The sequence below is a fragment of the Hemicordylus capensis genome, chromosome 5 (assembly GCF_027244095.1).
Source record: "Hemicordylus capensis ecotype Gifberg chromosome 5, rHemCap1.1.pri, whole genome shotgun sequence".
In the NCBI taxonomy this organism is placed as follows: domain Eukaryota; kingdom Metazoa; phylum Chordata; class Lepidosauria; order Squamata; family Cordylidae; genus Hemicordylus; species Hemicordylus capensis.
Window position 1 is genome coordinate 14,984,845 of NC_069661.1, and position 22,291 is coordinate 15,007,135.

Genomic DNA, 22,291 nt, shown 5'->3' on the forward strand with positions numbered 1-22,291 from the left:
TAGCCAGAAATGACCTCTGAGGTCATGTCTGGCTACCATTCTGGGCGCAGGAGCCATTTTGTGGTACATTTTTAAAAAACACCACATTTCCCCCTGTGATTTTTTTGTGGACAAATGCCCAGCAATTTGGGACTTGTGGGGGGCAATCCTGGAAGGCTGGAACCCTGCAGAGCCCTGTAGGGCACTTTCTTTCTTGATTCCCCCCTGTTTTTGCCCTTTTCCCCAGCCTCCAGGAACCTAACCCCCCCATTCCCATTGGCGCAATGGCCCCCCCATCCGTGGTTCCAATATCTGTGGTTTCCCCACAGAATAGAACCCCTGTGGATAACAGGTTTCACCTGTAGTGACTCATACTCTGCTTTATGAGCCCCCTAGAAAACAAGAGCCCCCCAATTCTTGAAACCCCAACTCTATTAAGGGATGGAAACCTATAGGACCTCTTATATCTTCTTTTTCTCCTTCCTTCACTCAGGACACACAGGCCTTGAGTGGCAGCCCGCCTCACATCTTCCCAGGGCCTGTTCTCTGGCTACGGTAGAGCTCTGAGAAGCTGATTTGAACTTTTCTGGCCTTCGCTCTTTTCCCTCTTTTAATAAAGTTGTGGCATGTTTTAATGATAACTGTTATTGTCTGTCCCTTTTCCTTCTGTCTAGATAGTAGTATATATTAAAAGTTGTTCACAAGTGACATAGTCTCTGAGCACATACAGAGAAGATTTCTTCCCTTGAAGCCTCAGGCCTCCACTTAGTGGTGAACAGCTGATAGGATAATGGTTTCCTCAAAGTCGTTTGATTGAAATTAAAAGAATTTAATTTCAGGCATTCCTTAACACGTTATTTTAATTTCAGTAGGATAACTTTGAGTAATGTTCCTCATTATGTCAGTCACCATCTCGTTCTTGCTGTATTCTCTACAAAATAGGAAAGGATAGATTATTGGCATTTTTGTTTTAAATATACTAACAGATCTTAGGCCCTCTGGGATGCTTTGACTACTGTCAGATTCTTTGAGAACAATTTAGAGCTGTTCTCACAAGCAGGCAGGCAGGGGAGAGGGCTGCACAGTCCTTACCCTCTCTCAGATGAGCGAACGATCCCTGCTGGTGGCGGGGAGTCCCACGCCACCTCCATGTCCACTCATTCACCTATCTGCTGCATTTGCTTTGTCCTTGTCTTCTATGAACGGAAGTGTGTCTGAAGATCAAGTTCAGTAGTGTTATTAGCATGTTGTCTAGAGATGAGTGAATAGTTATGGTTCTATTAAGCTTGTTTGCAGTAGGCATAACTCCTATTTTAAAATAAGAAAACAGGAAATACCCACTGAAGTATACTTGCATGTACTTTACAGCCCAGATTTTCTGTTATGACTGTTTTGTTTGCATGCCCCAAAGAGCAAAGGGTAAGAACCAGACATGGAAAATGGAAATATGAAACCATCAGATGAACTAGAAAAACAAACACACAACCACCAGCAATGTCTGCTAACTGGGAATTTGGGATTCCTAGCAAGTGCGTGCTTCCGCAAAGTGTGTCATGTGGGCTGTAAAAAACCTCCTGATCCTGGCTTGGCAAAATGCCAACAACCAACATTGAATTGCGATCAACAAGCTGATGAGTTCAGATCGAAGATTCACGATCCCAGTTAACTGGTTGGCATACTGCCAACCCAGAATTGGGAGGGGGTTTTTTTGCAGTCCACATGACATGCTCCACAGGAGTGCACATCCACCCAGAATCCCAGATTCCAGGTTAATGGACATTGCTGGTGATTGTGTGAACAAGTCCTGGGAAAGCTATTTTTGTTCCATTGAACACTACTTTATCTTTTGATTTATTACATTGATCAAATTTAGCATCTTTGGAGACCAGCTGTCCTACCCCAGAGAGATTACACAACTGTTTGTATTTACTTTTGTGGTCACAATGTTCCTTTATCACATTTCTCCCCCCCCCCAAGCATTGGATAGTTTTGAGGACAATTGTGGCATTTGTGGGAGTGTAAGAAGGATCAGACTGAAATAAAATATTTAACTAATTTACATTTCCTTGCTGGCCTATGACATCCTTACAGTATGTTGAATCACAAATATACCTGTGAAACCATTTCCACACTGCTCAGGTTACCTTTTGAATCATCCAACATTCATTCTTAAAAAATGCTGGGAGGGGAACTTATACAGGCCTCATCATAGCTTAACTCTTGATCCAAATAAAGATCACGTGTAGATCTGGTATTGTTCCAAACAAATCTAACATTTATTTTTCCACCACCCTAGACATACCAGTCTTTCCTTGTAGCATGCCTTTGGGTTGCTCATTCAGGTTTTTCTGACTTGAGGTAGAGTTCAATTCGAAACTATTTATCTTGCTGTCTTTAGGAGTGTCCTCAACTGCTGTGATTATCATCAGTATTAGAGCAATGGTGAGAATCTTCTTATATTGTTTTAGGGCCTAACAACCAGGCAAAGTAATGGCTACGTTCATTGTTCATTTCACACAATAGACATGGCCAGCCCATATTACATAGTGACTAAGAGAATGGACTGTGAATCCCAGATCCCGCTCAGGGGTGTAGCTAGGGGAGAGGGGGCCCCGTGTTCACCCATCTCCCCGGTGGCCGGAGATAATGTAGGGAGAGGTGGAGCTGGGGAGCCCCTAGGAGCTGGGGGGCCCAGGTTCTTTGAACCCATCTGCTCAACTATAGCTATACCCCTGATCCCGCTGATAGTAATGGTACCTTAATATTTGTCTTCCTTGTTAAAGACTCACAAAATAGTTATGTTTGGCTTCTGCTTGTAAATAGTCTGTATGTATTTATATAGTATCCTTCATCCTAAGACCCCAGGATGAATATAAAAACAGAACAAATACAGCTAAAAATTTTTTAAAAGAGCAATGGACTGCTCATTGGCCAAAAAACCTGAATAAAAAGGGCAATCCTCCATTTCCTCCTAAAGGCTGGAGGAGAGGGAGTCATGCAGGTCTCAAATGAGAGCAAGTTCCATAGCCTGTTCCACAGCCAATTAAGTAGTGCATAGTTTAGAGCTAGGAATGTTCCTATCATAGGCGTTATTTTAGCCTTAGGCTTTTGAACATATAGATACGCCAGTGATGGTCAATTATGTCTTCAGTTTCAACAGCTGGCCAACCTGTGCAGGAACCAGAGACTCCTCCAGTGATGACTTCACTACCCAGTTTCAGCAGCTTGGTTAAACAGTCTGACCTCTCCAGGCTGAAGATCCTGGATGGCCATTTCTCCCCCTGTTAGCAGTCATTATCACAAAGGCCTCTGGGACAATACTCCATTCCCTAATAGGAAAGGCACCAGGTGACTAAGAAGCAGCAGCCCAATGCTGGTTTTGTACCAGATAGTGTCACTCCCTCGGGCTTGGTGCTGACCAGGTCAAAAGCAGCGCGGGAAGTTCCACTGGTTATTTTGCAGATATTCCTAAAAGGAGGTTGGGTGTAGGTCACCAATTGGCCTTCCCTAGTATAAATGTATGGCTCTGCATTATTTTATTGCCACTGCTCGTACATCAACACCTTTGGGCATGAAACCATCTGTCCTTGCATCACAACTATTATTTCCATTGCTAATAAAAACTGCTTTGATGATTAGTCTTGCAAATGCTCCTGGCTAAAATTTATCACCTTGCAGGTATGTTGGAGAGGTTTTATTAATTAGTCCTTTAAGTGCCCTGAAATCATGGAACTGGGCTTGCATTAGTGCAAAGTATTCATACTTTACAACTAGTGCAGGTATTACTTACTTACTGATTGATTACATTTCTACTACACCACCCAATCCAATGGCTCTGGGCAGTTTACAAACTAAAAACAAAATATCATCATTCAAAAATCAAACGTAAAACCATAAAATCTGAACAATTAAAACAGTTTAAAAACCCTGGAAGGCCAGACTAAACAAATAAGTCTGAAAGGCTTTCTTAAAAGCAAATAATGTCTGTAAACTACAAATTTCTGTGGAGAGTGCATTCCACAACCTAGGAGCAGCTACAGAGAAAGCCTGGTCCTGAGTCACCACCAGGCACACTGGTGGTAGCTGGAGAGGGACCTCTCCAGATGATCTCAACGTGTGGTGGAAAGCATACAGAAGAAGGTGTTCTCTAAGGTAACCCAGACCTAAGCCATTCAGGGCTTTAAAGGTAATAACCAGCACTTTGTATTTTGCCCAGAAACATATAAATAGCCAGTGCAGCTGTTTAAGTATAGGCATAATATGTTCTCTCCAGGTTGTAGATGAGGATACTGACTGACCTGTCATGTATAACTGAGACCTGGTTGGGAGAGGCAAGTGGTCCAGTTTGGGCCTTGCTTCTCCCACCACATTACTCTGTTGGGGAAGTGGGCGGGGCCAGAGGCGTAGCAAGGTTGGAGTGGGCCCAGAGACAAGATTTTAAAATGGGGGCCCCCTCACTGAAGCTCAGCTCATGAAGTAAAGAAACCTTAAATGAGGCTGAATAGTGGTAACAAAAAGCATAGTAAAATTATAGATACATATCTATCTATATCTATCTCCTATGTGCTACAATAGAACATCATCCTAAATTAAGAATGCTTTTGTAAATTGTGGACAATGCAAGTCATGTAATGGTACTAGAGAAAGACATGCTGTTCTTGTAGCTCCAGGTCTTAACACTCACATCAATTTTGGAGGATGAATACAACTGAAGGAAGCCCGAGCAGGTGCGCGGCTGGGGGAGTCAGTCATGTGACTTGCCTCGGGGGGGGGGTGCCCAAGGCAGTGGGCCCCCAGACAACTGTCTTCCCTTGCCCTATTATAGTTACACCCCTGGGCGGGGCTGAAGTAGCAAGGTAGGCGACTGGAACGCAAATGGAGAAAACCCGGCTCGAGTTTAACAAGATGCAGCATAGAGCCCATTTGAAGGCTTATGCAGTGGCAGTGTGTGCAGTCTGTGTACATCGCGTCTGCAGGTTCATGTTCAGCAGACTTATCCTGGGATTGTGAGAGAAACTTAATTTATGCTCCTTCTGCTTTAAATCTACCACTGGTGACTATATCCTGCGGTAATGCTTTTAGTGGGTTCTTTGCAGATAAAATCTCTTGTATCTAGGCTGACTTGGACGCCACTATTTTTGCAGAGTCTATTGAGGGGGTATCCAGCAATTCTACTTGCAGTATTAGATTGGATCAGTTTTAGTATGTGACTCCTGAGGATGTGGATAAGCTATTTGGGGCAGTGCAGCCTATCACTTGCTCTTTGAACCCTTGCCCAACTTGGTTGCTTTTATCTTGTAGGGAAATTGTTGGAGGAGGAGAGCTGGTCTTGTGGTAGCAAGCATGACTTGTCCCCTTAGCTAAGCAGGGTCCACCCTGGTGGCATTTGAACTTGGGTCTCCCTGGTCCTAGTCCAGCACACTAACCACTACACCACACTGGTTCTTTTAAGCAGTGCCCCCGCCTGGAAACTTTGTTGTAAACGTAAATGTTTTAGAAACATATGACTCCTGGAAACTGTTTAGCAACACCAGATTCTGCAGGTTTTTCTTAGCTGTGATGTGTTTTAGGAATAAACAATATGTATTTTCACAAAGCAGCACAGATTTGCTTTCAGTACTGTGGTCACAGATTTTTCTATTCTTCTCTGTGTTGCTGTGTTTTGAGCTGCCAAGGTGAAGACTAGCTATTACATGGATTATTACAAATCACCCACACAGCAGTATCATCTTCTCGATGGTTACCAGGTAAGTTTTTTGCATTAAAAATATAGAGAGAAGAGTTGACATTGGCAGGGCAGCAGGCCATTCCAGGGGAAGGGATATTAGTAATTTAGTTACTAATAAGTTACTAATAGTTACTGTTTCCACTTCTGGCTGCCCTGTCAACTCTCAGGTCTCAGGGAGCAGTTCCAATTACCTACAGAGCCTCGCCATGTTCCTCTGTAATGCCAGGACAGTTCAAAATAAGGTTGAAATAATCCATGACTGATTATTAATTAATTAAATAATAATTATTGTTATTATTATTGAGTCATTTCCCATTTGACTCATAAATGAGCCTTCAAAAGAGGTGGTACTTGCAGGAGGGTCTTTCTCATTGCTTTTATGGGACAGTCCGATTTATGTGGGAGTACAGTGACTCATTCTAGTGCAATGGATACATTCTTCCAGTAGCAGAAAAAGAATCATGGTCTTCGGTTAACTGACTGGACAGTTCTATTGATGAATTAATTAACAACAAATGATCCTTATAATACTCATCTTAATACATTTTTATAAATGAGAGGTATAATGGTTGCCGGTTCAAATCCCCGCTGGTATGTTTCCCAGACTATGGGAAACTCCTATATCGGGCATCATCAATATAGGAAGATGCTGAAAGGCATCATCTCATACTGTGTGGGAGATGACCATGGTGAACCCCTCCGTTATTCTACCAAAGACAACCACAGGGCTCTGTAGTCGCCAGGAGTCGACACCGACTCAACGGCACACTTTACTTTACCTTTATAATGGCTTTATAGCCATATACCTTTATAATAGATTAATATATCTTATTATAATATATAACTTTATAATAGATTTTAAAAATAGGTGCCCTTTTTATTATCTGTAACTATTTAAGCTAATTGATGGATATAATTTCAGTGACAGAAATATCATGGGAATATGTGAATAATTATATCTGAGTGTGTTGCGTTATAAATTTTAAAAAATATATATATATGCAAAATATTAACCAAATAAGAGTAACTAACTGAGGGATATACACCCATTGATATAGCTGAACATAACTGTATAGATTAAGGCTTATCTTACCTAGAGAAGATTGGGGGGGTGGGAGAGGCTACAGATAAGAGCCTCCCCATCTCTGGCAACTTTAACAAAAGCCCCTAAAGACTCATTTTTTCACCCAAGCTTTTTAACTTGACTGTGGTTTTAAATTGTTTTAAGGTTTTCATTTTTCATTTGTTTTTTGTTGCTGTAAACTGCCCAGAGATGGAAATTTGGCTTACAAATTGTAGAAAATTGGTCTACAAATTTGAGAAATCAGTCAATCAATCCCTAGACCTCTTTTCAGTAGTGCTCAGACTTGGTGGTGAAATTAGAGGGATGGGACTTGAGCATGTTTCTAAATAACTGTTTTTAACTGGAAGGTTCTCACATTACAATCAGCATTCCCGAAAATATCACACCCTAATCAATAGGAAGCTATTAGCCTGAGATAAAGTGTCTCAATCAATCTGAGCTGAAGTGTCTGGGCAAGTTTACTTTGACTGGGGCAGTTTCAACAATACCATTTATACCTTTATGTGGCTGGACCAATGAGCAGAAGGTTGCATTTCTATTTGGATTTTCCTGGGACTCAGCCATGAACTAATTTGGGTGTCCTTGAATTAACAACTGTCTCTCAGACAGAATTTATCATCAATAAAAGTGGAAACTGCCACCTGTTGTAAGGATGGCGCACCTTTTTTTCTAGCTAACACACAAAATATACACAGAAAGACTTGTGGAACCTTAAAATCTATCACGATTTATTGCATTATAAGATAGAATACTAAAATATTAGTAGTGGACATTGATGAATCCTTCAGGTTCAGGAGCAGGATGCTGCTGGGGAGAAAAGAGCAGTTTGGACTTCACACTTCTGATCCGATTCAGAAGGGCTTGTCCTATAAATCTATGATAAATCTAGGCTCTTATAAATCTATTAACATGCCACAATACTTTCTATATACATTTGCTTTAATGAACTCATATGGCTCCCTCTCTGTAATGTTTCTTTGAGGTTTCCTATGCCTGAACCGCTGTGTGATAGCCAGAAACTCAACCGGTGCAGCTCTTCTTACAAATGGCCATGCCATCACAGGAACTGACACACCTCCTGAATGACTGCCTGTCACACAGCTGCTAAACCCCTGCTAACTGGGCAAAGAGGCACCTTTTAATGTGGTGATTCTCTTTATTTAGCAGGGGGAGAGTAACTGGCCCTATCCACCCCCAGCCCAGCATCCCTCCAGTAGCTGTTGCCTATCTTATGTTTCTTTTTTAGATTGTGAGCCCTTTGGGGACAGGAATCCATCTTGTTTATTTGTTATTTCTCTGTGTAAACTGCCCTGAGCCATTTTTGGAAGGGTGGTCTAGAAATCGAATAAATAAATTAACTAACAACAACAACAACAACAACAAATCTAATAAAGGCCCAGGAGTCATAGCAGAGACACAAGAAGAAGAAGAAAGTGACAGCCTCGAAATTGATGGGGGCGCTGCTAGGCTGACTCCAGGTCCCAGCCACACAACTGGCAGCACAGCAGAGCTCCCAGGAATTCCTTCCTACATGCTGCCTGGGACCCCAGGACAGAGCTTAGACAGAGCTTAGCGGAGGGGCCACGAGAAAGAGCATGAGGGGCTGGACGAGAGGGAAGCTTCGCCCCTCCAGTTTCTTCTTCTCCCCGCCCGCGGCCCGGCAAATGACAGTTGGAGTACTGACAGTTAACGACCGTTGTGCACCTCCTCCTCCCACACACACACACACACACACACACACACAGAAACAGCTGGAAAAAACAGGCTGAAGGTGGAAGTGGCGAGAGAGAGAGAGAGAGAGAGAGAGAGTAGCTCCCTTCCTATTGGTCAATAGCAGCCCAACATCATCGCTCTCAATCAACAAACACGAACCCTTGGAACCACAAAACATCCGGGAATCGGAAGGTCTGGCAAAGGCAGTCTCGCGCCTCCGTCCAATCAGCGCTCGCACGTCTCCGACCAATCAGCGCGCCGTCATTTGGGCGGACTTTTCAAAACAGAATTTTTTTTCCTCGTCCCTTTAAAGGAGTGATTGGTTTCAGAAACGTGTCCTTCCGCGGATCTCCCCTGATACTAGTTAGGAGCCAGGAAAAACGGAAGCGGAGACAGCTTGGTACCTCTCGCTCATGGAAGAAAGTCCCCCCCCACCCCATACAGTACTGGTATTCCATGAACTATTGATCCTCAGGAACGAGAGAAGGGGAGGATTATTTTCTTCACCATCCAATGTCGCCCGCAGATCCTTCCGCCCAGCCCTCTGGAGCTGCGGAGGAACAACAAAAGCAACGGGAGGAGGCGGAGGGTCATGTGACGGAAAGGGGGCGGGGCCAGGGGGACGTTGCGACTTTCGCCCTGCTGGCTCCATTTTGATGCGTCTGTGAAGCGGCTCCGGCTCGGCGGCCCCTGGGAGGCGTCCGGGGCTGGGAGGCAAGGCGATGGTGCCGCTCGGGCTGCTGCGCTGACTCCGGGCGGGGAAGGACGGGGGAAGATCGGGGCTTGGAGAAGAGGGAGGAGCGGGCGGAGGAGGCTGATGCGGGAAAGGACGAGGCGGCCCTGCAGCTGTCGTTGTCCAAGGGTCCGGCCGCCTCCCGCCGCTCCAGCCCCCGACCTTCCTCCTCCTCCTCGTCCCTGCCGTGGATCAGGAAATAAAATAATAAGTGACGCTCCTGAGGAGAGGTGAGTCTGGATCGGAGGGCTTTGCTTGGGGAGGGGGAGTTGTAGGGGGGGGCAGATCTGTGGTGGGGAGCCCCTGGAGTTGGGGGGGGGTATTATTCCTATTTTTTTTATCGTTATCCTCAATCATACTTATGTACCGCCTGGTATGTGTGTCTCTAGGCAATGTACACAATTTAAAAGAACAAATACAAAACGGATCAAAAACAGAACAATTTCACAGAATAAAAGAGTGAAAACAATTTCATGAGATGAAAACCAAACAGTTTAAAATTAATTTCAGTTAAAAGCTTGAGAAGACAGGGAAGTCTTGAAGGTCTTCTTAGATAGAGGTGTTTTTGTGGGGGGGGGGGTAGTTGGGGTGTGTGTGTCAGGTCTGTATGAGGGGCAAAACCCCATTGAAATGGGGTGTCTGCCCTGGAGAAGGGTTGATGGGCGGGGAGGGAGAGGTTCTTGAGATAGAGTGGCTGTAATATAAATATCGTTACTCTCCTGCTAATAATAGTTGGGGAAAGTACATAAATATTCATGGTATTGTTGTAGTGCCCCTGCCTTTGGCACTTGTGCGTGTTATGAAGCTCTTTAAAAAATCCATAAAAGACAGAGAACATGCAAAATATCCAGATCAAAGTCCATAACAATAGTAATACTAGTTGCAATAGTCATATTATCTGTTTTTCTTGTGCTTGGTTTTTTTATTCTGTTTTACTTTATATATTAGTACAGCACCCCAAACTCATGTCCCTGGGTGTTTACAGCAAACAAAATGATAGCAGCTTAAAACCGCAATTGGAGTTAAAAGGCTTGGGTGAATAAATGTGCCTTAAGAGTCTTTTTTAAAGCTGTCGGGGATAGGGAGACTCTTATTTCGGCAGGAAGCCACTCTCGAGCTGCGTCTCCCTTGCTTTGACAATAAGCCTAGAAAGGCTGGTTTGGGGGAAAGACAAGAGGCCGGCCAGGATTGTTGTTCCCCGATGAAGGGGAGAGATGAGACTGCGAGGCAGTGCCCCCTCCCAGAGCTAAGATTTGAATGCTTTGCGAGGGGTGGTCTTTCTGGGCTTAGCTCCTCTCCTGGTTTGGGCGCTCAGGGGGGGTGTTTCTTTCATTCTTCCCCATTGAAGGGCTCGTATCTGCCTTTGCAGGCAGCTTTATTTGGAGGAGCAGGGGATGCTGGTGGGTGGCTTTAGGGTTGTGCAGCTTGGATGCTGAACTGTGCTTTTTCTATATAGGGTGAGAGGCTTTCATGAAGGAAAGAAAAGGGACAGTAAAGAGTGTAGTGGTTAGAGTGCTGGATTAGGACCGGGGAGACCCGAGTTCAAATCCCCATTCAGCTGTGATACTTGCTGGGTGACTCTGGGCCAGTCACTTCTCTCAGCCTAACTTACTTCACAGGGTTGTTGTGAGGAGAAACTTAAGTATGTAGTACACCGCTCTGGGCTCCTTGGAGGAAGAGTGGGATATAAAATGTAATAGTAATGATAATGATTGGGCCTTGGGGCAGAAAATTGAGAGCATGGGCTGCAAAGCCCTTGTACATTTGTGGGGGGTGTTGAGTTGGGGTGAGTTGGATTGCTTGCACTGGGGCGAGAGAATGAACCAGCACCCCATATAGAGTAGGATTAAGGAAGAATCTCCTTGGAATGATCTCTAGGACTAGTTGGCGAACTGGAGATTTCTTAGGTTGTGGTGGGTAGGGACCTGATTTCTTAACACTCTGTAAAGCGCCATGCATGTAGATGGCATGTTATAGGCCAAGGTCGCACAATGTTGGACCACAGCTTCCATCTTCCCCAACCACAGTAGGCAATAGTCAGGGTTGATGAGCACTGTAGTCACACAGTAACCGGAGAGAGGCTGGAATTGTGCAGCCCTGCTTGCTATAGCTATAATAGCACCGGAAGGTACTCCTTTGTGGCAATAGTCTCGGTGGCTGGTGTTAAGTTGAGATGGGAGGAGTCCGGTTATTTCCTGGCCTGAAGTTTCTCTTGATGGTGGTGTCATGGGTTTGGGATGGGGAGTGGTTGTTGTGGCGGGTGGGGAGAGACCATAGAAATATTATAGAAAGAGGCGGAAATGACAGCTGGCGGGGGGGGGGGGGGTAGCTGGAAACCTGAGGTGAGCAGAACTAGGCTGGGATGTTTATTGAGAAGGGAGAGTATTGATGAGAGTGTAGGTTAGGGATGTGCACGGAACCGGATCAGTTTGAGGGCGGGGGAGGGTGTACTCCACCATCCCGCTGCCTTGCCTCCACCAGGGCTCTCTTAAAAACTGGTCTGGCAGGGTGGCAGCACACCTCCCTGCCACCCCATTCCCTCCGCGGTCTGGAAGTGACTGGAAGTATCTCGCTCACATGCATGTCCCACTCACTGGGGTGGGGGGTACTTCTGGACTGAGGAGGGAATGGGGGGGCAGGGAGGTACATTACTGCCCCACCAGACCAGTTTTTAAGAGAGCGCCAGCAGTGGGGACGTGGCGGGATGTGTGTGAGTGTACCCTCCCCCAACCTTAAAGGCACCACCACCACCCCCCGCCGCCTTCGAACTGCCGGCTGTTCAAACCTGTTCGGAGGCACATAAGGGCCTCCGAACAGGTTCGTGCACATCCCTAGTGTTGGCTGGGGCCAGCAGAGCATCTGTGCAGTGTTCTCTCTAATTTTTTTCATCTGTGTGCAGAATGAATTTTGTTCTGGGTGGCAGTTCCAAGGCAGCGTGTGTGCACATTCATTCAAAGTGGGGTCTTCCTGATTCAACCTGAGCGGGATCTAAAACTGACTGAGCAGGCATCAAAAACCATGTGAGTGCATGCCTTAGAGGGAACACTGCACCTGTGGAACGTAAGAGGTTTGGGGGTAACAGAACTTTGAGGATGGCATCAGAAGAGGCCTAGGAAAGACTGGAGCTAGTTTCAAATCTAGCAAAGGGGGTTGTTGAGGATAGAAGCTATATGGGAAGAGAGAACTTAAGGTTTCGTCTGTCCGCAACACATATTTGACACGTTTACAGTTCTGAAGCTTATTTTGTATGATACTTTGAGTTACTTGATAAGGGGTGGAGTAGAAACTTCTCAGGTAGATAAATGTATCCTTAATACATACTTTGTGCATGAGTACCTTAATGGCAGACCAAGATTCTGGATTGTGCATTATTATTTTTTTCATTTGTACAAATGGCTTCGTGTCCTTGGCTTTAAGCCCCTGTTAGGATTGGAGTTCATTTATGTGCTTCAAAAGCCTTCCTTCCTAAGGGCTTGATCCTGAGGGCCAAAATAAATGATTTCGGCCCCATGTAGAACTAGGTCTTAGTACTAATATTTCCCTTCGTTCATCTTGGCTCCTCGCATTCTAAAAAATATTTGGAAGTTAAACAAAGAGATGCACGCACTCAACATGAATAGTAGAGGACAGAAGGCAGATTGAAATGATTGCCTTGAAGTGAGAACTTCTGCATAGTGTGTGAAAGAATCCATAAACTACGAATAAGGCAAGGTTAGCAGGATATTGCAGAGTTCCTGTAGTACTGGCAATACAATAACATCAGCTGGGTAGAATTTGAAATCTGCTAAGCTCAGATATAGACCATATGCTGAACTACCCTTAAATGGTCACAAGAGGACATCAAAATGTCTTATGGTTTGGACAGCCTGTGTGTATATTTGTTCAAATGTAAGACCTGCTTATTTCAGTGGGCCGTGCTCCCAAGTAAGTGCAGAGGGTTATAATCAGATGGCGAAACACTGGATGGTGTTGGTTGCTGGTAAATGTGTGTGTCCCCACCTGCTTCAGTCACGCAACAGTGCTTTTCAGTGCTGCACTTCCCCTCCTCTCTCTGTCAAATCCACTGAGTGAAAGGGGAGCGAGGAGTATTCCCCAGGCTTTTCAGTAGGAGAGAGAATTCAGGTCTCCTATTTCACTTGCGATAGATGGCTGTACTTTCTTTTGTTAAATGTAATGGAATTTTCAAGCAATTTTACGATCTTTAGTTGTAAGGTTTTTAATACACAGATTGGCATTCTAACAGTCGCGATTGGTTTTAAGTGACTTTTGTTAGTACCCTTGTGAACTAGGTAAAGAAGAGGCACCTCTTAAAGTGGTGGTTCTTTTATATTTAATGGGGTGAGGGATAGAACAGTTCTCACTCTCCAAGCCCAGCCTAGAGTTGCTCCCAGTGGCTGCTGTTAGTGTCTCCCTTGTGTATGGAAACAAGGAACTAGCTTCTCAGTCCTTTTTCTATTTAAACTGCTTTGAGAACATCTTTGAAAAAAGTATTTAGATATTCATAATAATATTGTTGTAACACCTTCAACTTTTGAACTAGCTCTAACCTTGCACTTTCTTTCCCCCTGCCTTTCTCCCGTTTCTAAGATGAAGGATACTGGAGGTGAAGAACAGATGAGCAGTTGGCTCTTCAAGCAGCTGAAACTCCATTTGGAGCAAGAATGGAAATACCAACCTCGGGAAAAGGGGCTGAGCCTGATTGAGTGCGCTGCTGAGGTAAGGAAAAGCTTGTCCCTAGGGGTGGAGATTAATGTTTTGAGCCTTGGCTGTGGTGACACATTTCTAAGGAAATGGCCATAAGCATTGATTTTGCTTCCTGTGGTTAAACAGGAAGCTGCTAATATTTGTGCTTTAGGCCATGCACACCACTTCCCATACATTGCCAGTACATTTGATTTCCCAGAAAGATTATCTGTTCATATTTAGGTTGAGAATACAAGAAGCGATATATATTTCTGTAACTGTTTGTTCTATAATTACCTTTCTTTTGTTTGTGAGCCACCCAGAGAATAACTTGTTATGGGGCAGGTGTATTAATTAACAACAATTCATAATAAATGAATAGTAGTAGTGTTGTTTTTGTGAAGAGATCTTGTTTGCAGCAAATGGCAGCTCTTTCAACACTGGCCACTTCCCAACCAAAAGGAAGATTCTCTTTATCTCAGTGAGAAAGATTTAAGCAAGTGTTTAACTCTCCTGTTCCATTCAGTGAAAAAAGTGCTTCACTTTGGCTGGATTGTATCTATCTGTCTATCAATCAAATTTGTACACTGCCCCAAACTTTCATCTCTGGGCGGTTAACAATAGCATAAAACAAGTTAAAATATATACAAAAACTTAAAACAATTTAAAAATATCCTACAAATTAAAACCTTAAAATTTTAAAGAACTGAAAAAGCTTGGGTGAAGAGGTGGGTTTTCAAATGCTTTTTAAAAATTGTCAGAGATGGGGAGGATCATAACTCAGTAGGGAGCGCATGCCAGTCTCAGGGCAGCAACTGAGAAAGCCCGTCCCACTGTGGCCACCAGCTGAGCTGGCGGCAACTGGAGATGGAGCTCTCTGGACAACGTCAATGGGCGGTAGGGCTCATAATGAAGAAGACGTTCTCTTAGATGCCCAGGGCCTAAGCCATTTAGGGCTTTATAAGTTATAACCAGCACTTTGTATTTTGCCCGGAAACAGATTGTAGTGGTGTGCACGGAACGGTCTGGGGTCATAGAAAAGGCCTCCGGACCGGTCCGGAATTCCGGTGGTTCGGAAGGGCAGGGGAGTGTCTCTTTAAGGGTGGGCGGTAGTACTCCCCCCCCCCCCGCCGCCGGCCGCTCTTCCCCCTCTGGCGCTGGTGCTTCAAAAACGTTCTTGGGGCAGCAGAGTTCCCCCCTGCCCCCGTTGTTGTCTCTGTAAGCCTTAAACTACGAAGAGCTGGCGGTGCGCATGCGCCCTTTGTGGCGCGCGCTCGCCTTCGCTGCTGGCGCACGTGCGCCGCATATGTCACGCTGCGCACGCGCCAGCAGCAGAAACAAGTGCGTGCGCCATGAAGGGCACATGCGCGCCGCCAGCTCTTCGTAGTTTAAGGCTTACAGAGACAACAACGGGGGCAGGGGTGGCAGGGAGGAACTCTGCCGCCCCAATAACATTTTTGAAGCACCAGCGCCAGAGGGGGGAGAGCGGCGGGGGGGGGGAGTACTACCGCCCCCCCTAAAGAGACACTCCCCCCCAGTGCCGGACCACGCTTCTGTGGTTCCGTGCACATCCCTAACAGATTGTACTCATTGTAGTCCCTAATTACACAAGAAAATGGCACTTGATGTTACTGTAAATGTATACAATTTTCTGTTTCATTCTGGAAAAAGGTCTGTTGCTTGTAGAGCTTATCTCACTGCACTCTTTTTGAGTGCAGAATGGTGCAGACTATTGTTGTGCTGGCCATAGAGAACAAAAGAAGAAAGGTGACTGGTTCAGCCTGTGTTTTAAGTAGGAATCTGGAATTTCAAGGTTTCCTTATGTGCTGCTTGTGACCCGGACAGTACTGATCCCTGTGTGACTTGACCTGAGAACGCACGTATACACTATAAGTCATGTACTGTTTCTTACCTGGTGTGTGGCCCTTCCATTGGCAGTGATAGATTGCCAGTGAAAGATGTTTGGGGGCAGCCTCTCATTTTCCTATGGAAAGGGTACCCTTCTGCCTGCCTAGTGCTAGTCTTAGAGTGACTTTGCTGTGGGGCAGCAAGGTGCCTCTTTTGTGATGGAAGCAGAACTTCCATCTGGTGCTTGACTCTCCCTCACCCACCTGCTAGTGATGACATGTTGGGAAGGGGGGGGGGGGGCTCTGACTGCCTTGTTAGCTTATCCAGGACACTTTGCCTGCCACACTTTTCAACTAGGTAGTAGGGGAACAGTTGGCCCTCACTGCTATGTCAAATTGTATAAACCAGTTTCTAAGATCTTTCAGTAGTGCTGGCGTTCTCCAATTAACGTAAAGATGTTTGTTTTGCTATAGAATGAAAACACCTTATGTCCAAGACTGAGGAATGCAAAGGTGGAAGACCTTTGGAGTCTGACCAACTTCTTTGGGTTTGCCACAGAAACGTTTGTTCTGACTGTGAACATTCTAGACAGATTTTTGGCACTTATGAAGGTATCTAAGACGTGGAGGGAATTGCTGTATTAAATTTTGCGCATATTGTATTGAGTGTGCAACTTTGACACTTGTTCTGGATGTTAAACTGGTTCATTTCAAGGGATCTGGAACTGTTCCATTATAAATGGTATTCACATTTAGGGATGTAATCAGGAAATACTGATGTGATAAACCTGTGTGTGATATTTAGGAATAGTCTCATGTTTTTCTCTGCTTCTCCAGTCTCCTGACTTTGCCTCTTGCTACCTTTGCTCTCAACATTGATCATGGCCACATTGCTCCTTTTAATGAGATCAGCTGAAACTTCCACTTCAGAAACTTGTGCTGAAATTCTAGCAAATGCCCCTTGTTGCCAGTGGGAATGCAGATGGATTTAGGATTACAACCTGAAATGTCTATATTTTTCTCTTAGTTTTGCAGTTGAGCCTAACTTTCTGATGTAAGGTTTTATTCTAGTCACACTTGCAAGTTGTTTTTACATTTTAGACATATGTTTTTACACTTATATCCTGCTCTTCCTCCAAAGTACATAGTAAAGTTTATCCTCACAATAACCCTGTTAGTTAGGAGACTGAGAGAGAAGTGACTGGCCCAGAGTTACCCAATGAGTTTCATGAGTTTACCCAGTGAGTTTCATGCCTGAATATGGATTTGAGCTCAAGACTCCCCAGACTAGTCCAACCACTATAGAATGCTGAATGGATTTGCTGTACTTAAAAATAGGTTTGGTTCTATGGGTTCTGTCAGTCATAGTACACTGTTGCTGCATGGCTCACCATCCGCTGTGCCGGTTACTCAGTGTTGTTTTTCCTTCCTTCAGGTGAAACCCAAGCATTTGTCCTGCATCGGAGTCTGTTGTTTCCAGCTGGCTGCTCGAGTGGTTGAAGAGGAATGCAACATTCCATCCTTCCACGATGTCATCCGGATTAGCCAATGCAAATGCACTGTGTCCGACTTGAAGCGGATGGAAAAAATAATCTCGGAAAAACTGCACTTTGACTTCAAAGCTACTACTGCCTTAACCTTTTTGCACTTGTACCATACTATTGTACTCTGTCATACCTCAGAAAGGTAAGTGTTGGAAGCCAGTCTAATTCCCCGTTGTTCAGTAGATAGCCTCAAGGCCATGTCTCCTCTCCCATCTTTTGCATACACTTTGTTAGTTGCTTGCAGTGGCTGTGGGTGCTCCAACCCCAGTGACTTATTCCCATATGATATATGCTTACACACAGTGCAATAATGAAATGTAACTGAGACTGGGGAGCTGAAAGCCTCTCCTTAGGGGATGGGACAGATGAGGTGCTTGCAGATAGACTGGCCCTTGACCCATCCCTCAGTTTGAATAATGCAGACGTACTAGCATTTCAGTTTTTTAAAAAATCTGCTGCTGTCCTTAATAGCCAGTTTATGTTTTTCCGTCTTGTCCTTCATAGGAAAGAATTACTGAATCTTGACAAACTGGAAGCACAACTCAAAGCTTGTAACTGCCGGCTGGTCTTTTCGAAGGCAAAAGTAAGTCTGTGAGGTGGACTGGTCAGCAGGCAAAAGTTGGATTGGGGTAATAATTGGTTGAGCTGGACGTGTATTTTATTTTTATTTTTTGTGCTTTCAGCCATCCATCTTGGCCTTGTGCCTTCTCTCTCTGGAAGTGCAGACTCTGAAATCCATTGAACTGTTTGAGATTGTTCTCTATGTTCAGAAGCATTCAAAGGTAAGAAATTCAGCTATGCTGACTTCATATCGTTTGGTCCCAGAAATCCTTACACTCTGATAAAGTGCCCTCTGGAAACTGTAGTGAGGCTCATCAAACAATTGTTTCCCTAGTTTAAAATATTGGAGTAGATAACTGAAATGCATTAAAAGCAACTTTGTGGATGCAAGCTTCAGCAGCAGGAAGTATACTAGGTGTTCTTAATGCAAAATGAAATATATTTTCCCATTACGTCCATCTTGCATCATGTAGTAATTTTGAACAGGAGACAAACTGCAGTGTGATGCTACAAACTCTCTATCCACACCACCACCAACTGGTTAACTCTAACTGTGGTACCTTGCTGGCTTATATGGTATCGAGGTATGTGGCAATGGTTGTATTTTAGTTGCCAGTGATATTTCCTCACTAGCCAAATAGAAGACCACTAAGAAGGTGGATAGATATGTCCTGAGCCTTCTGCAGTTGAAACTATTGCTCACCTGTCTAAGGACAGTTAATACTGTCTTATTTACACTCCTTATTTCATTTTTATTCAACTTTGGCCTAGAAAAAAGGTTCCATTTTGATGTCTTAAGCTTAGTGCTATAAGACCTATATATACTCTACTAGAAGCTATATAAGTAAATTACAATTTATTTTCTCTTGAGTTATTTTCTGATATATTATTATTACTACAATATCCTCATAAGCATGAACCCACAGTGTGCTATAATTTCTGTATTGGAGCCTTGCACACAACAGTTTCCTGATATAATTTACAGCTAATCTAAACACTCTCATGTGAGGTAATCTTCAACAAAATAATCACCATAGGTGGCATATTCCAACTTGGTGTGAACTCTGGAACATCGCTGCATGTGTTGAGATTGCATTGGACTGTGCACTACTAACTCCTCAATATGCCACCTAGATTGCAATTCTAGATAGTCCCATTTTAATGCATCAGTGTACTTGCCTCAAGCAAATATAGCTGAGAAAGATGTGCCAGTCTCACTTGATGTCTGATCTGTACATTTTTGCATAGAAGTTAGTCCCAGTGTTGTCAGTGGGTCTTACTCAAGGGTGGATAAGATTGTTGCCATAGTGGATTTATAGCAAAGGTTGCTTTCTTTAAAAAATGCTTAATATAACTAAATAGTGTGGTGTGGTGTGGTTTTTTTAAGATAAGTGACAGTGACTTACTCTACTGGAGGGACCTGGTCTCGAAATGCTTGTTGGATTACTCTTCTCCTGCTTGCTGCAAACCAGACCATAAAAAGCTAGTTTGGATTGTTTCAAGACGTACCGCCCAAAACCTTCAAAACAGTTATTATAGTGTTCCTGAGTTGCCTACAATCCCAGAAGCTGGATGCTTCGATGAAAGTGAGAGGTAAGTCCGTCACATGAGACTGGCTTTGAGTAACTGCAGTGAATTTGACATACTGAATTAACAAGGCCATTTTTATGCACGTGACAGACTTCTTTTGTGGGTACAGTTTAAGAACTGAGGGTAGATTCTCACCAAGCAATGTTGGCTTGTTAGTATTTAGAAAGAAAAAATTGTATTGGAGAGGAGTCGATACCAGAGTACAAAGTTGAAGTGTGCCACATCAGTTGTGAAGGGTATATGTATATATTTCCTTCTCTTTGAACTGGGAGTGGAGTGACTTGACAGTTGGATGGTCAACTTTATCTTCTTATGGCCTACAACTAGAATTGCTATGCAGGCCTAACTGGGCTACACTCTAATGTGCAGTGAAAACCCTGAATTGTGTGTGAACTGCTCCCCGATAATTTGCAGGTACTTTGGGGTAAATCTGGCTGATATGTGAATGCACCACCTCCATTCCAGAGGAGATGTGAATTAAAGGGCTTTAAAAGCCCCATGTGAAAAATTTCCAGGGCATAAGAGCCCCTGGTGGCGCAGTGGTAAAACTGCCGCCCTGTAACCAGAAGGTTACAAGTTCGATCCTGACCAGGGGCTCAAGGTTGACTCAGCCTTCCATCCTTCCGAGGTCGGTAAAATGAGTACCCAGAATGTTGGGGGCAATATGCTAAATCATTGTAAACCGCTTAGAGAGCTCCGGCTATAGAGCGGTATATAAATGTAAGTGCTATTGCTATTGCTATTGCTATACACTGAAAGCAGAATATATTTTCAACTGTGTGTGTGTGTGTAGAGAGAGAGAGAAGCTGGTTGCAAACTTTTCCTTGCTTTTGCTAGGGAATTTATAGCTTTTTAATAAATACTGAGATGCTGGTAAAGAGTGTGATAAATAATGCAACTCACATGTAGAAAATGGAACTACTATTCCAGGTAGTGGCTGCTTTTGGATAGGTGGTTTTAAAGATCTTTTCTGCGTCTGTCTTTTGCATTATTGCCATAACCGATGTTAACCTTACATAACTCTTCATCTTTTCTAGTGAGGACTCTTGTGAAGACATGAGCTGTGGGGAAGAAAGTCTTAGCAGTTCTCCACCGAGTGACCTAGAAGGCACCTTCTTCTTTGACTTCAAACCAAAATCAAAGTGGCAGGTTCTCTCCTTTGACACAGTGCGCTAGATTGAACTGTTACTATATTATAGTACTTTAGGCAATAAGTAGCTAGGTACTCTCAGTATGTTGACAAGTTCTCTTGAGCACTCAAAACATGCTCTCCCCTCTTTCTGTAAGTGTGATGATTGTCATATGTACTAAGGTGGATCCAATTGACCACTTAGACCCTTATTTGAGAAGCATTAAGTGCACACAACTTGTTAGTGGGCTACAAGATAACGGTTAAACTATATATGTGCTTGAATGCTCTTCTGAATTGGAGCCTTGGGGACATAAAATCTTAATAGAGAGATAATTTTGAGGATAGGCTAAATTGTAAAGTAGTGTGTGGTTATTTCTTTGGGGACTGAAGTACTTTAACATAACTTTAGTTGTGCATTCTTTTAAAGAAAGGAGTTAAACAAACCTTTGTTCAATTTCAGGAAGCTTATTTAAATCAGGCAAATGCTTAGATTATTTAGGGAGGACAATGCTCCTTTTTAAAAAATGCAAACCAGGGGACAACCTGATTAAATGTGCCAGGAGTATATTAGTGTTAAAATATGTGAAGGCTAGCTAGATCTTCATATTAGGAACTGAAGTGTATTTGGAAAACCTTAGTATTAATGTGTTAAATTAGAAATTTTGGCATTCAGTGTAAAGTCTACATACCCTTTAACTATTAACTTCCATAGTTTATTCCAGTATTCTTACATTCTCATAATAAGTAAATCCATAATCATAATGCATATGCATGCTTAAGTGAAAGCTGTTAGCGGAAAAACAAATGATTACGCAGAAGTGTTGGTAAATGTGAAGCTGATAAGGTAGTTGTAATGACACTTAATTGCTTGTCATTTTTTCCCTAAAGCACAGACTTCATGGTTGCATTACTGAATATTTTGAAATATATGCAAAGTGAGCAGAAGAAGAAACATTACTCCATACTATAATGATGTAATAGCAATGCCATGGTAGAAATGAAGGGGAACAGAAGTTAGGGTAGTGGCATATGGCCATCTGTTTTAGACTGAAGTGCAGAAGTGAATGGTGATGTGTGGTGTGCTCTGATTTTTATAAAGAAAAAAAGTTTACAAAAATGTGTAAAAATGTAAATTAAAACCTGTATAAAAATTTAAAAACAGAATAAGCTGAAAAATATTGTATTTTTACAGTGTGTATGTAACTTTCTATACGTATTTTGCATGTAGATATTAATTTATTGTATCGTGTATATGATATAAATACTGTATATTGAAGGCTGGCTTTTTTGGTACTGCAAGCCTTAGTGTCAAAAGTTTTCTGAAAGCTATTTTCTCTCAAAGATACTTGGATGATCTCTTTGCTTCATTCAGTTCAATAAAACCAAATGTGTTTCCTATCGGAGTCTGCTGTGATTTCAGTAAGGGAAGTGGAAATGTGGGTGGAATAGGGCCAGATATTAAATGGCACTTCCTAGAAGATGGTCATTTCTGACTAATGGGAACATAAACTTGAAAATTGGGAGACAAATTGGGGTCAGAACATGCAGAATTTGGAGACAAGCATTGGAAAAAGAGAGGTAGAGCTGTTAATACATTCAATACGACTCCTCTTGCAAGTAAAATGGGCAGATACCTAGATGGTTTCATGGGACCCCCCAAAAACCCCAACCCCAAAATATGTTCCATACACTGAAAC

General features: G+C 43.4%; 1 protein-coding gene and 1 long non-coding RNA gene across 4 annotated transcripts; one reads left to right on the forward strand and one right to left on the reverse strand.

Moving 5' to 3' along the window:
• Positions 1 to 7,498: 7,498 nt before the first annotated feature.
• On the reverse strand, positions 7,499 to 8,723 carry LOC128328129 (uncharacterized). Its single transcript, XR_008309041.1, has 2 exons — positions 8,664 to 8,723; positions 7,499 to 7,595 (listed from the first exon to the last, which is right to left on the reverse strand). It is a non-coding gene; the product is annotated as an uncharacterized LOC128328129 (long non-coding RNA).
• Positions 8,724 to 9,106: 383 nt separating this feature from the next.
• Positions 9,107 to 21,992, forward strand: CCNG2 (cyclin G2). Of its 3 annotated transcripts, none has more exons than XM_053257491.1 (8): positions 9,107 to 9,467; positions 13,825 to 13,953; positions 16,242 to 16,379; positions 17,203 to 17,453; positions 17,816 to 17,894; positions 17,995 to 18,093; positions 19,260 to 19,465; positions 20,500 to 21,992. In XM_053257491.1, exons 2-8 carry the CDS (start codon positions 13,825 to 13,827, stop codon positions 20,636 to 20,638), a joined length of 1,041 nt encoding a protein of 346 aa, XP_053113466.1. In that variant the 5' UTR covers positions 9,107 to 9,467; the 3' UTR covers positions 20,639 to 21,992. The 3 variants fall into 3 exon arrangements, with proteins under 3 accessions (XP_053113466.1, XP_053113469.1, XP_053113467.1); XM_053257492.1 differs by lacking the exon at positions 9,107 to 9,467 and adding an exon at positions 12,239 to 12,257; XM_053257494.1 differs by lacking the exon at positions 19,260 to 19,465 and having other exon boundaries at positions 20,500 to 20,637.
• Positions 21,993 to 22,291: the final 299 nt, after the last annotated feature.

Bases quoted from the DNA above. Each gene is read 5' to 3' on its own strand.
- CCNG2 (XM_053257491.1), top strand. From the start codon at position 13,825: ATGAAGGATACTGGAGGTGAAGAACAGATGAGCAGTTGGCTCTTCAAG. The intron at 17,454-17,815 runs GTAAGTGTTGGA...TGTCCTTCATAG, and splicing joins CTCTGTCATACCTCAGAAAG to GAAAGAATTACTGAATCTTG. The intron at 17,895-17,994 runs GTAAGTCTGTGA...TTGTGCTTTCAG, and splicing joins TGGTCTTTTCGAAGGCAAAA to CCATCCATCTTGGCCTTGTG.